The 14,871-nt window shown below is 48.3% G+C and overlaps 1 protein-coding gene and 1 long non-coding RNA gene across 3 annotated transcripts in view; one reads left to right on the forward strand and one right to left on the reverse strand.

Moving 5' to 3' along the window:
• Positions 1-13,790, forward strand: part of LOC102475023 (thyroid adenoma-associated protein) — a 231,804-nt gene extending 218,014 nt beyond the window's left edge. The window contains exons 11-12 of the mRNA XM_027776319.1: positions 11,487-11,653; positions 12,656-13,790. Of these exons, the coding sequence (XP_027632120.1) occupies positions 11,487-11,653; positions 12,656-13,051 (563 nt within the window). The 3' untranslated portion in view covers positions 13,052-13,790. The remainder of the gene's footprint in view (positions 1-11,486; positions 11,654-12,655) is intronic.
• The window catches only part of LOC102474319 (uncharacterized), a 3,858-nt gene continuing 1,956 nt past the window's right edge, over positions 12,970-14,871 (reverse strand). Inside the window, exons 2-3 of one of the 2 annotated variants that reach the window (XR_003551293.1) lie at positions 14,037-14,108; positions 12,970-13,095 (exon numbers count right to left, since the gene is read on the reverse strand). This is a non-coding gene — a long non-coding RNA (uncharacterized LOC102474319). Of the gene's footprint in view, positions 13,096-14,036; positions 14,161-14,871 lie in introns of both variants that reach the window. The other variant, XR_001371242.2, reaches the window with a different exon arrangement.

Genomic DNA, 14,871 nt, shown 5'->3' on the forward strand with positions numbered 1-14,871 from the left:
AATTTGACCGGGGGGGGGGTGAGAAAGTAAGCTACCAGGTCCAGGACTCAAACCATGGTTAGCCATGTGGGAGTGTTCAGCACCTTAACCACTACGCCACCTGCCGGTCCCCCAAAAACCTCTCTTAAAAAAAAAAAAGGAAAGAAAGTTAGAAAGCAAGATGCCAGCAGGTCTGGGACTCAAACCATGGTCAGCCATGTGGGAGTTCAGCACCTTAACCACCACACCACCTGTCGGGGCTGCTGTTTTCATTTATTTAATTTATGATAGAGCGTGCACACAGAGGGAGAAGCATTTTCATCCTGGTCTTGTCATGCCTTAATCCCTTTTGCCCATTCTTCCAGCAGTTTCCCCCCATGATACGTTTCAGGCCAACCAGGGGTCTGAACCCATAGCCACCAGGTGGTTCTAGTGCTGCAGTTCAGCACATGACCTATTGTGTTCCTGTAGCTGGGCCCAGAGGTCCTTTCTGGAAGAACATTCTCCCTAGGTTCTGCTCTGACAAGGAGTAACAGGCATGTGTCACCCTTTCCACCCCCAGAGACAGTAAAAACTGGCACACTCTCCCTATTCCGCTAGATCTGGGAAGAAACGGAAGGAATGGGGCTGAGGTACTAGGAGTCCCTCTGGGAATGAATAAGGTCACCAAAGAGATGCTGGTAACACAGAGACAATCTGGATGCGTGCATGCGGGCTGGAAAGATTCTGGGCCACTGAGAAAGATTCAACTAAAGGAGGGAAAACTTAGCATGAAAGGGATCAGCAACCCAGAAAGAAGGAAGATGTGAACCGAAAACATGCAGGGCTGGTACTTCCAGCCCTCAGGGGATGGAGGAATGATATGGAGAGCTGTGAACGAATTCCCATAACAATGGGGCAAGGGAACCAGGCGGGAATTCTTTTATACTAAGGAGGTAGGGCAGGCAGGCTTTGTGGAACCCTGAAGACTTTCAGAGAAGGCATACTCAGGTCGGTGTTGCTGTAGACAAGTCACCCTGCCCACAGGGTAGGGAGTAAGTTGGAGTCAAGGAAGCAAGAATGCCCACAGACTGGGAAGCCCTGCTGGGTGCCTGGGTGGCATTGGCTTCCTCTCTGCATCCAGTTTCCTGTTCTGACAACTGTGCTCCATTAAATACCTCTCAGAACGATCTCTCCATCTCTGCTGCCACTTCCCTGGTGCATGCTCACCATTCTTCCTCTAGCAACAGTGGTGGTCTCCTCGCCAGCCTCCCTGCTTCCTTATTGGTAGGTAGCCTTAAGTTCGTTTTTAGCTATGTGAATCACTGACCTTCACCGTGAGTGGGAAGAAAGGTCTTCCATATCCAGAATGAACTCATATCCATCTTCCAACCCTGATCTTCAATATGGTTTCCAGCATTGGCAAACTCTGCACTACTGACATGCCATCACACCAGGGCCTCCCTTATTTTCTTATGTATCAGCTCTTTTCTGTGTAAATTCAATTATGAAGATTTAATTTGGGTCAGAAATTTTAGTCGATAAGAGGTTCACTGGGATCCAGCAGGTGGTGTGGTTAAGGCACTGGACTCCCACATGGCCTACCGCAGGTTGAGTCTCAGACCTGTAGGCTTGCTTTCTCACGTTCTCTCTGGTCAACTTTTTAAAAAGAAATAAATAAATAAAATTAAAAAAAAAAAAAAAAAAGGTTTACCAGGCCCAACAGGTGGTATGGCAGTTAGGGCACTGGACCCCATATGGCTGACTCCTCAGTTTAAGTCCCAGATTCAGCAGCTTGGAAAACACACAGGGCATGTGTACATGCATGCCCAAAATCCCAAGAAGAGAATAGAGAAGGGACTGAAGCGTGGCCATCCTCCCTTCGAGGTGATTTCTCACTTTCCCTTTTTCTCTATTCCTCTCTGGAAAGCACATACACCCTATAGCAAAAGGAAAAAAAAATTTGAGAGGTTTTTGCTATAGGGCATGTGCTCTTGCCAAAAAAGACAGAGTGAGACAGAGAAACAAAGCAAGAAATTACCCCACACACACACACCCAGGAGGGAGACAACGCCACAGTCCTTTCTCCTCCATTCTCCTCTCGGGATCTTGGGCACGCACACACGTACCTGGAGCGAGTTTAAACCACCGGGTCTGGGACTCGAACCATGGTCAACTACATGGGAGTCCAGCGACATAGCCATTACACCAACTGCTGGTCCCGCAAAAATTTTTTAAAAAAGAAAGATAGAGTTTTTACCAAACCCAGTTTTAGATTCTGTCAGCTTTATTTTTTGTGTTTATTTATACCAATTGTAATTTCCCCTGTTCATTGTGGTTATTATTTGCAGTTTTCATTGTTACTAGTAAAATGGTTTCTGTGGTTAGTTATCATTAATTATATCACGAGTTATTGCCATTGTCAGTCAGTTTTGTGCTGTTTGGTGTTTAATGAGAGAGAAACTGTGCAGGGAACTTCAAAATATTCATGCAGGGGGCCAGCAGGTGGCATGGTGGTTAAAGGCGCTGGATTCCCACACGGCCGACCGTGGTACAAGTCCTGGACCTGGCGGCTTGCTTTCTCACTCTCTCTCCCCCTCTCTCTCTCTTGCTTTCTCACTCTCTCTCCCTCTCTCTCTCTCTCACTCTGTCCCTCTCTGGTCAAATTGAAATAAACAAATGAATAAATAATAAATAAAAAGTTAAATAAAATAATTATTTTAAAAAAAATGTTCATGCAGGGCTGGCCCCATGGCCTAGTGATTAGAGGAGCCAGATCTCACATGGCTGACTGTAACATGAGCCCTGGCCCTGGCAGCTTGAGAAACACACCAGGCATGTGCGTGTGCGCACGCACATGTGTGTGTGCATGCGTGCACACCCAAAATCCTAGGGCAGAGAAGTGGGGAGTAGAGATTGCAACATGACCACACCTTATGAGGTGGGTGATTTCTGCCCCTCCCCCCCGTCTCTCTGGTGAGTGTACATGCCCTATGACCAAAAAAAAGGCACATGATATTAAAACACGAATTTATGTTGGTGCAAAACAATTGTGAAATCCATGTGTGGTTTATTTTCATAATACACACTTTCTGTGAACTTTCTGAAGACTCCCTTGTATTTTTGACAGGGTCTTACTGATCCTCTCTGCCCCACCCTTCCAGTCACCTAGGACCACAAGCATATGCCTCCACCACCAGCCCATTTAGATTGGGCCATGAACCAAACCAAGGTCTCCCATGTGACCCCCACCCTCACTCAGCAGCTCCCTCCCACCTGGCCACTGCTCCTGGGCCTGCTCATTATTTTTGCTACAGGTTAAGCACTCCTAATCTCAAAATCCAAAACCCAGAATGCTCCACGGTCCAAAAGCTTTCACACTCTGACGTGATGCCACGAGTAGAAAATTCTACACCTGACCTCATATGACAGGTCACAGTCAAAACAGTGCAACAGGAAAATATGGTATGAAACTGTCCTCAAACTGCATGTGTATGGTGTATGTGGACCAAAAATAAAATTTGTGTTTGGACTTGAGTTCCATCCCCAAGTATCTCATGGTAGATATGCAAATGCTCCAACACCTGAAACACTCTGGTCTCAAGCACTTTGGATAAGGGATACCACCCTGAAGTAGTACTCATGGCAAGTGAGAACACTTTGCCTCTTCCCAGAGTCTCTCTTCCACCCTCCCCTCTGCAGGGCTGGGACTGGAAGGAAAGGAACTTTTCTGGGCAGGGCCTCAGGAGGTCTCAAAAAACCCCGAAGACCCCAGGGCTCTTCTTGGCGGCTCACTTCAGTCCATCCCACCACAGTTGATCTGTTCTCCTTTTTAGGTGGCTGAAAACCCAGAGCCTCACTGCTCTCTGTTCTCTGAATCATTATCTCTTCTCCAGCTTGTTCTTGAAAGAGGTTTTCTGTGTGTCTTTCCCTCCCCCGTCCACAGGCATCTCCAAGCCCAGCCACCCACGTCTGTCATCTGTCATAGGGCCGGGGCAAGCAGGCCTTTCCCGAGCCTTTGGGAGGCGGACAGTAACTCAAGGATACGGCTGAGGAATGTTGATCACAGGTGACAGATAAGAAAGGCCTTGAGAAGGCTGGGAGTAAACTCAATTTTGAGATAGAAAATTCCCAGGAACTTTGAAATCATGGTCACTAGACATTTTGAGCACCAATTATAAATCTTAAAATCACTTTCTGAGTTTAAAAGTCTTTTTTACTCCTTGATTTGCTCATTCCCAGGTACTGGGTTTGATCTATTTGGGGTTGGGGAAGCCTGGGGGACGAAGTGGGGAATACCTGTGAAGGTACTTTCGGGATTCTGGGTAAGGCTGGGAGGTCCTCAGGAGAGAAAAAATGATCTTCCTGCATTTTCCTAATTTCAAATTTCTAGTCTTCAGTTACGTCAGGGCTGTGCTCTCGCAACCCGCCATATCCTATCAATGTGTTGCCAAGCGGGGCAGCCCCCCACACACACCCGTCTCCACTCTGGGCCTAGTGTGGGCACCTCTTCAGGGAGCACTTCACCTCCACCAAAGGGGATGGTCACACTGCATTCCCTTCTCCATTTCTCCTGAGATTTTGGGCACTAACACACATGTGCCTGGCATGTCTTCCAAACTACCATGTCTGGGATTCAAACCTTGTAGCCAGCCATGTAGGATCCAGCTGTCTTAACCACATGCCACTCTAACCACATGCCACTGGCTAGCCCCAATTCATACATTTTAAATTGCATACCCTTCTGAGTGACATGCTCTGTCCCACCCCTTAGTCACTTATAACCATCTTGGTTATCAGAAAATAATGTATAGGGACCAGCAGATGGCAGTGCAGCAGATGGCAGTGCAGCAGATGGTTACGTTGTTGGACTCCCATGTCGCCAACTGCAGCTCGAGTCCTGGACCCAGCAGCTTGAACTTACTCCAGTGTGCGTGCCCAAAATCCCAAGAAGAGAAGGGATTGCAGTGTGGCCATCCCCCCTGGGGGGGGGGGGGGGGGGGATATTTTTTGTGTGTCTTTCCCTCCCCCGTCCACAGGCATCTCCAAGCCCAGCCACCCACGTCTGTCATCTGTCATAGGGCCGGGGCAAGCAGGCCTTTCCCGAGCCTTTGGGAGGCGGACAGTAACTCAAGGATACGGCTGAGGAATGTTGATCACAGGTGACAGATAAGAAAGGCCTTGAGAAGGCTGGGAGTAAACTCAATTTTGAGATAGAAAATTCCCAGGAACTTTGAAATCATGGTCACTAGACATTTTGAGCACCAATTATAAATCTTAAAATCACTTTCTGAGTTTAAAAGTCTTTTTTACTCCTTGATTTGCTCATTCCCAGGTACTGGGTTTGATCTATTTGGGGTTGGGGAAGCCTGGGGGACGAAGTGGGGAATACCTGTGAAGGTACTTTCGGGATTCTGGGTAAGGCTGGGAGGTCCTCAGGAGAGAAAAAATGATCTTCCTGCATTTTCCTAATTTCAAATTTCTAGTCTTCAGTTACGTCAGGGCTGTGCTCTCGCAACCCGCCATATCCTATCAATGTGTTGCCAAGCGGGGCAGCCCCCCACACACACCCGTCTCCACTCTGGGCCTAGTGTGGGCACCTCTTCAGGGAGCACTTCACCTCCACCAAAGGGGATGGTCACACTGCATTCCCTTCTCCATTTCTCCTGAGATTTTGGGCACTAACACACATGTGCCTGGCATGTCTTCCAAACTACCATGTCTGGGATTCAAACCTTGTAGCCAGCCATGTAGGATCCAGCTGTCTTAACCACATGCCACTCTAACCACATGCCACTGGCTAGCCCCAATTCATACATTTTAAATTGCATACCCTTCTGAGTGACATGCTCTGTCCCACCCCTTAGTCACTTATAACCATCTTGGTTATCAGAAAATAATGTATAGGGACCAGCAGATGGCAGTGCAGCAGATGGCAGTGCAGCAGATGGTTACGTTGTTGGACTCCCATGTCGCCAACTGCAGCTCGAGTCCTGGACCCAGCAGCTTGAACTTACTCCAGTGTGCGTGCCCAAAATCCCAAGAAGAGAAGGGATTGCAGTGTGGCCATCCCCCCTGGGGGGGGGGGCGGGGTGATTTCTTACTTTCCGTCTCTGTCTGTCTCTGTCTTCCGGGCAAGCTCATGAACTAGGGAGCATGCCCTCACTAGAGAGAGACAGAGAAGGAGGGGAAGTAAGAAATCACCCCCCAGGGGAGGTGGCCATACTGCAATCCCTTCTCCTCCAGTCTCCACTTGGGGTTTTGGTCACTCACACACATGCATTCAGTGTGATTTGCAAACTGCCAGGTCCAGGACTCAAATCTCAGAATCAGTGATGGGACCCACCACTTTAAGCTCCACACCACCTGCTGGCCGTGAGGGTGTGGTACTTTACAGTTTCAAAGCATCTACTAGAAGATCTGGAACATGTCCCCCATGAATAAGGGAGAACTACTGTATTTCTCCAGAGAATGGTTAGTCAGATCCTTTGTACAGTTTTATATCGAGTTATTTTTTTATTCTAGAGTTTTGAGGCTTCTTTATATATTCTCGGTACAAGTTCCATTTAAGAGTTGCAAATATTTTTTTCTTTTTTTATGAATTGCCATTCACTGTCACAGTGGTGTCTTCTGAAGCACAAAAGTTTTCAATTTTGACAAAATCTAACTTGTTGTTTGTGCTTTTGATGTTATATCTAAGAACCTACTGCCTAACCCAAGGTCTCATAGGCTCACTCCTATGTTTTCCTTCCACAAATTTTAGTTTCAGCTCTTTTTTTTTTTAAAGATTACTTATTTAAGTTTATTTATTCATTTATTTTTAATTTGACCAGAGAGATACACAGAGAGAGAGAGAGAGAGAAAGTGAGAAAGCAAGCCACCAGGTTCAGGACTTTAACTGTGGTCGGCCATGTGGAAGGGTCCAGCATCTTAACCACAATGCCACCTGCTGGCCCCCAGTTTCAGCTGTTTTTCTAATTATTATTTAATTTATTATTATTTTGTTATAGTACACATGTATTCACCAGAGAGAGGCAGAAAGAGAGAGAAAGTGAGCAAGAAAGGAAGTGAGAAAGCAAGCCACCAGGTATGGGACTTGAACTATGGTCAGCCATGTGGGAGTACAGTGCCTTAACCACCATGCCACCTGCCAGCTCCTATAGTTTTAGCTCTTATATTTAGGTCTTTGATACATTTTCAGATAACTTTTACATATGATGGTAGGTAGGAAACCATCTTCATTCTTTTGTATGTGTTTGTCAGTTATTTCAGCATCATTAGTTGAAAAGACTTATTCTTTCCCCCAATTTTTGAGACCCTTACAAAAATCACTCGACAGTAAATGTGAAGCTTGTTTCTGGACTGAGTTGTATTGATTTATGCATCTCTCCTCTCTGTTCTGTTGATCTGTGTCTGTCCTTATAAGCCAGTACTACACTGCTGTGAGTTGTACAGCTTCGTAGTAAGTTTAGAAACTAGGAAATGAGAGTCTCCCAATTTAAATTTTTTTTTTCAAGATGGTTTTGGCTATTCTGGGCACACAACAGATTCTTACAACACAGTGGTTGCGTGGTCACTTGTTTTCTCATTTCCTTGATGGGTGGCCAGTCTGCATGTGTATGTGAAGAGCTCCTCTCCTACTTCTCAGCCTCCCTTTCACACGGCCTTTGGCCAGGAGACCCAGGCTGTTCTGATTGAGCTGTCACAGGGCAGGGCAGGGCAGGGCAGTAAGAGGAGGGCCTTGGTAAGTTGCTTCTGGTCCCTCAACAGGAGATCTAACCCTAGTTAATCCTTGCTCACCTCACCTAGTCTTGCAGGGTTGGTGTTTGGGTGGTTATAACTCTATCCAGATCCACTTCAAACCAAATTACACCAATTTCATCCTGTGCCTGTCATCCCCTCGCCCTCCCATCCTTTCCTAAGCATGATTCATGACAAACTGGTACAGGAGCGAGTCCATCTAATCTGTCAGGTGGGCCAGCGCAGCAGCCTGACCTTCCCAGTGGCATGTCTGGTCACCCCATGTGTTCTTTCTCTTTTTCTTTTCTTTCTTTTTTTTTAGAGAGAGATTTTCACTATAGTGCATGCCAGAGAGACAGAAAATAAGAAATAACCCCGGGGGGGGGTGTGTGGCCATGCCCCAATCCCTCTTCTCCATTCTCCTCTCATGATTTTGGGCACACACACACACATGCCCAGTGTGAATTTTAAGCCAACGATTCAGGACTCAAACTGTGGTTGACTATGTGGGAGTCTAGCAACATAACCTTTATGCCATCTGCTGGTCCCCTTTTTCTAAATAATTATTTTATTTTATTTATCTTTTTTATTTTTAATTTGCTACCAGGTGTGGTCAGCAGGTGGCATGGTGGTTAAAGGTAGACTCCCACATGGCTGACCATGGTTCAAGTCCTGAACCTGGCAGCTTGTTTTCTCACTTTCTCTCATGCATGCATGTGTATGTGCTCTGTCCCTCTCTGGTCAAATTAAAATAAATTTTAAAAATTTTATTAAAGAATTATTTTATTTAACTTTATTTGTTTTGATTCTAATTTGACCAGAGAGGGACAGAGTGAGAGAGAGAGAAAAAAAATGAAAAAGCAAACTGCCAGGTCCAGTACTCGAACCACGGTTGACTATTTGGGAGTCCAGGACCCTTAACCACTACTCCACCTGCCAGCCCCAAAAATAAAATAATTCTTTAAAATAAAAAAAATAAAATAAAAAATTGCTACAGGGCCTGTGTGCTCGCCAGAGAAAGAGAGAGATGGGGAAAATGAGAAAGCAAGCTGCCAGGTCCAGGACTCAAACCACAGTCAGCCATGTGGGAGGCCAGCACCTGAACGACCACACCACCTGCTGGACCCCATGTGTTCTTTATGGACCCAGCAGAAGCATGTCACCTGAGCTGCAGGCACTAATCTTGCTGGGGGATGAAAGTTTTTCTCTGTGGTGCTTTCAGTCCTTGCCTTAAGGAGACCAGAAAAAGGAGGGTAAGGAAGGAGTCGGAGGTACGTTCTTTTGAAAGGTCTCAACACAAGCTGACCTGCTGCTGGTTCCATAAAGTAAGGACATGGCCCCCAGCTGGGAGCTATATGAACGGAATAAAAATTGTAAAACCAAGTCTGACTCCTTCATCTCAGGTGTTAGAAGTTTTCGCTGTCCCTCCGCCCCTCCCCACAGGGTAGGGGACAGTGTATGCACGGAGATAGACTTAGCCCAGCACCGTCACTTACCAGGCAGACTTGGGCCCAGTACTCCCCAACTTTTGTGCACAGGGCTTCCTGGCAGGTTCTGCAGAACACCTGCCTCCCAGGTGGGAGGAGCAGTGAAGGGCTGAGTAAGAGTGAAGCTTTCTTTGTGCCAGTCTCTATTTTAGTGTCTACATACATGAAGCAGGATAAAGGGAAAGGTTTCATAATTCCAGGCATGTTTTGATGTTTTGCTCTTGGGTGAAGCCTTTGCTTGCTCTCATGTATATTTTAATTCTTTTGGGAGTTTGCAAGAGGCCACTTAATTGTACCCTCTTCCCGTGCTGATTCTCAGCCAGTTGAAAAGTATGCAGAGGACCCAGGTGGAGGTAAAAAGTTCCTGCTGTAGGTGGCGGCCAGCACAGGCTCGGGCCGCGGCCAGGGTGCTCCTTTGCCCCTCATCCTCATCCGCCGCCCTCGCTCGTACTCTCTCCCGGTGTACAGGGCCTGGTTTCAGGCTGCAGAGCCAGCCGCATGGGGAGTAGAGACACGAAAGGCAGGTGTCCTAGGGGCTCTCTCCAGGGCCCTGAGGATGTCAGCTGCCGATGTGAATCCAGGCCCTGCTCTGTGGCCTCTGGGTAGGGTCACTGACTGCTCCACTCACTGACCCTGCTCAGCTCACTGCGCACGCCTGCGTATCCGGGATGCTGGTGTGAATTCTCTAAATCTGTGCTTTGCATGCGCCATGGAATGTGTTGCTGATTCTGATTTATTTTTTTCAGTTTAATATAGGGTCCCTGTGCTCACCAGACAGAGACAGAGGGATTGAATGAGAGAGAAAGTGAGAAAACACTCCTCCCTCCCCCCCACGCCCAGAGGGGATGGCCAAGCCACAATCCCCCCTTCTCCATTTTCTTTTCAGGATTTCGGGCATGCGCATATGCACCTGGTGTGTTTCTCAAGTCACCAGATCTGGGACTTGAACCACATAATTGGCCATGTGGGATCCAGGCCTCCTAACCCCCTGCCTCCTGCTGGCTCCCCATCCTGATTTTTTATAGCCTTTCAGAATCCTGGGACTGCAAGAGGGGTGAGCCTCTCTGAGCCCAGATTCCTCGTCTGTGAAGTGGGGATGGTAGCACCCACACATGGGATAGTGGAAGGATTGGGGATAAAGCGCTTGATCAAGGCCCAATGCATAACAGGCACCCAGCAGGGCCACCGGTCATCAACGTCCTGGAAACTCAGCCTTCTGGTGCAGACTCTCGACCTTCTTCCTGAGCAGGTCTCACTCGCGGCCAAATGGTCAGGGTGGGTCTGTGTGCTGAAGTTGGAGGTGTGGCTTTGGGAAAGGCGAAGGCTCAGCAGAAGCATGTCACTGACAGCAGGCATTGGCACGGGAGAGCTCTCCAGAGGCTGGCTGTCCTTGTGGGGGATCCCAGCCCCCTGTGTGAGACCTCTCCCAGGTTGGGGGTGGGAGGGGCAGGGCTGCTAGCACATGCGACAACACCTTAAACCTCTCTGCAAACCTGTATTTAGGACCGTCCCAGGCCAAGTGGAGAAGTAAACATTGGTTTCCCCAAGGCACCCACTTCCTCTCTGCACCCCATTCTACTCCTTCAGCCCCACTCCAGCCCTGGGAGCCAGGAAACAAGCATCCAAAGTGTACTCACTCCAGGGCTGAATCCAGCCCACCTGCTGCTTTGTCCAGCCCTGCGCTACGTTTGCTTTCTGTGTTTTAAAATGGCTGAAAATCAAAATGTTTTGTGACACTTGAAATTCAAACTTCGATGTCCATAAGTAAACTTATATTGGAACACAGCCAACCGTCTGCTTACATGTTGTCTACAGCTGCTGTCAGCAGAGTTGGTAGTGGTGACAGAGACCTTCAGGCCCACAGGGTCTAAAATACTTACTCTCTGGCCCTTTAAGGACAAATGCGCTGATGCCTTGCTCCAAGGTGTTAGCGACTAATGTGCCCAGAAAGAATGTGTGTTCCTAGGAAGGGGCAGCCAGTGGAGTCAGGGTGCTGTGGCAGGCCTGCCAAGGAGACGCTGGGTGGTGGGAAAGTCGCCTGGTCCTTCCAGTGACCCTAGAGGGGCTGAGGAGGTAACTGTAGTCCCACAGGTGGGGTGGCTGTGTCTATGGGATGGGGGCATGGAGATAGTGGGGCTTGGGCCTGTGAGTCACTCTAGCCGTGTAGACAGTGGGACTCAAAGGGGATAGCTAGCCTGCCTGCAGTGAGCTGTTCCACCTGCTTCCCTGCCCTGGCGTCCTTCAACCTCCCTGGCTGGCCCTGCACTGCGCATTCAGGGCTCACCTCTCTCGCCTCCACAGAATTCGCTTCTTGCCAAGTGGACGCCTCCATCGCTCTGGCCCTCGCCCTGGCCGTCCTGTGTGACCTGCTCCAGCAGTGGGACCAGCTGGCCCCTGGACTGCCCATCCTGCTAGGATGGCTGTTGGGAGAGGAGGACAACCTCATCTGCATGGAGAATGCACATCAGGTAGTCCTGGGCCTCCAGGTAGTGGGAAGCAGGGCTGGCACGTCCTCAGCCCCCGGGGTGTGGCACCCATGGGTGTGCCTGGGCTCCCCAAACACACTGCTGGATGGCTAGTACAAGCAGGAGCCACTTAGCAACTGCCTGCTGGGTGCTGCCGTGGCCACTGGGGATGTCCTCGTGGTGACTGCAGATGTTCCAGTGATATGCCTTTGTATCTGTAGTGGGGGAGAACTTAGAAAGGGGCCCCGTCGATGTTGAGTTTAGTTGTGGAGTGCTCAGTGGTTGGCACTGAAGTTAACCTGGATCCCCACAGTGAGGTTTGAGGGCGAAGTGTCTCCAAAGAAGTAGGGTCTTTCCAGGGAACTTGCTGAATGGACCAGCTCCCAAGTGGAGGAGCAGTCACTCACCGGGACACTGAAGAGCAGGACCAGCAGCAGAAGCACCCCAAGAACGAAAGCCCGCAGCCCCAGTGTGGGACTTAGCTGTGCTGCCCCCGCAGGCCAGGAGTTCAGAGAGTGGCCTGTTAATGAGAAACTGGGAGACATGGTCCAGTGCCATGATGAAAGGACCCTGGAAACCCCGTTAGAGAACCAGGTCTTACGTTTGGTGATTCTTTGCTCTTTGGTCTGCTGGGATCACCTCCCTCCCTCTTCTGATTTCTAGATGTACCTTCAGGGCTAGGGCATACTCCCTTGTTGGGGTCCCCTTTTTAGTACCAGGCCCCCAAAATAACTTGGCTTTGAACCACAAACACATCTTTATCAAAGGTCATGTTAAATCTGGGGAAAAAATTCCTCTCTGGTAGAGACGTACGCGTGAAAATAGAAGGTGACCGTCAAGGCTGTAAGTGGCGTGTGTACGTGGGTGTTGACATGCGAAAGTGGCCCTCTGTCAGGTGGGGGAGGGAGACACACCTCTCGTGCATCTGGCAGGGCTCTGCTGGGTCTAGGCTGGGGCCTGTCAGCACTCCCTGTGACATAGGCTTTTGGCTTTTCTTTAATTTAGGTGGAAGACGACTACCTGTTTGAAAAAGCAGAAGTTAACTTTTGGGCTGAGACCCTGATCTTTGTGAAATACCTCTGCAGGCAGCTCTTCCATCTCCTCTCTAAGTCTGGCTGGCGTCCTCCCAGTCAGGAGACACTCCATCACCTGCGAATGATGGTGTCAGAGCAGCGCCACCTCCTCTCTCAGCTCTTCAGAGAGCTTCCCCCGGCGGCAGAGTTTGTGAAGACAGTGGAGTTCACGAGGCTGCGCATTCAGGAGGAGAGGACCTTGGCGTGCTCCAGGCTGTTGGCACTGATCGGACCAAAGGAAGGGGAAGACACCCTGGTTCTCAGCGCTCCAGACTCTCCTGCAGAAGTGAATCTGTTAACTCTCCCAAGGGCAGAAATGGCATGTTGAAGAAAAGACCATTTGGGGAGGGTGGGAGTACATCTGGAACATTCCTGCAGGAAATGAATGAGCAGAAAAGATATCGACCATAAATTCAGAAAACGTCCCCCTCCATGCCTCCACCACTTCTGAGTGTAGTCTCCTGTCACTTCTCACAGTTTCCCTCAGTTCACTCACTCAAGGCAGCCTCGTTTATTGCAGCTACTGTAGGAAGCAAGGCTACCACACTGAATATTCACTGCCCAGGTGCAGGCCACCTGCAGGCCCCCTTCATCCCTCAGGGCCTCTAACACCCAGCCTTAAGCACCCTGCATTTTCTGTGACGTGACTACACAGAACTGGGTTTTAGCAAACACACGATTTCCCCCGCCACTTTTTATTGGGAGGGTGGGGGAGCACCATATAGGGGCTGGATTAGCTTGCCAACAGCCCATTAGTCAGATGACTAAATTTTATTTCAGTGTAGCAAAGCAGAAATATGTTCCAAATGTTGAGTCCTGGGAGAACTAAGACTCAACCTTAAAATGATTCATACACATCATTTTGTTTTTATTTTCTGCATGCATAAGTCCCACAGTCCATCCTAACTACTAAAGGAGCCTTTGAGAGCTCCCTCTGTCTCTCCCAAACATACGTGCACTAATGCTGGAAAACCTGATTTGCACCCAGTGAAAGCATACACTGAGCTGTTACAAGGAACCTGGGGAAAGAGCCAGAACATGAATAAATGACTTATTTGGTACCCATACTGCTTACTGTCATTTTCTTGGTGACAATAACAAGAAGATTCTCATTTAAGATGCCAGTAAATGCATTTATCCATTTTAGTGATTTTTAATCTAGGAAAAACTGAGGGTTTCCTGCCTTTCCAAGTACAGCCCAGCCCCTCTCCTCAGACACCCAGCAGGTGGCGCTCTTGCACACGTTTTGCGCTGAGCCTGTTTTTCCTGGCTTACCATTTTTAACGTATAATTTGAGAATAAGTATTACTCACAGACGGTTATCTTGACATTCATAGCTCGGACAGATCATAGGCTCATTCTCATTCATTTTTCATCCTAGGTAACTGAAAAAGCTATTTCAGTCACAGTGTGTACATTTGTTCCAGCTTTTAGAGTCTGTAAAAATGTTTAAATACTTCTCAGGTGAGTGGTCACTTAGAATTATTTTATTGAAATCCGAAGGTCTGAAGGGGCAGGTTAGAAGAGAGTTTGATGTGATCATTTCCTACTATAGAAAATCTGATACTTAAACATAATTTGTCTCTCAGAGAAAACCAGCTGACACTAAAAACATGTCCACACTGGAAGCACAGAGAAAGGGCTCTGTAGGAAGAGTTGGGAAAGACAGTAACTCGGAGTCCCACGTTTTGTCCTAAAGAGAACAGGAAATTCCCTGAGTGGTTTTGCAGCCATGCAGGCTGAATGTGGTTTTTGTGATCCTGAATTAATTACCTACTTGTGCATCTGTGGAGCCCACACCTGATGGAAAGTTGCCAACTAACACTTCTTTTGTGTTAGAGACCTAGGTGGTGAGAAGGCAGGGACTTGGTGGCATCTGTGGGATAACCACCAGAAGACAGTTATGAAACTGGCCCCACGGCTCATTGGAAAAGGCCAGCACTCCTTTGATCTCCATTGAAAATGAAATAAAAGCAGTTACATGCTAAAAATATTTTATATTCTCAGGTACTCTACCAAAGCATGTACCATAACATGTGTACATATTAGCTCCAGAATTCTACTTCTGCAGACAGAAGTGGGTGACCAGGAATTAGCCCAGATTTTGATCTTGGCTGCCTCTGGCCAGTTGAGGGGGGGGGGGGGCGG

Source organism: Tupaia chinensis, unplaced genomic scaffold (genome assembly GCF_000334495.1).
Source record: "Tupaia chinensis unplaced genomic scaffold, TupChi_1.0 Scaffold000661_1, whole genome shotgun sequence".
Classification (NCBI taxonomy): domain Eukaryota; kingdom Metazoa; phylum Chordata; class Mammalia; order Scandentia; family Tupaiidae; genus Tupaia; species Tupaia belangeri.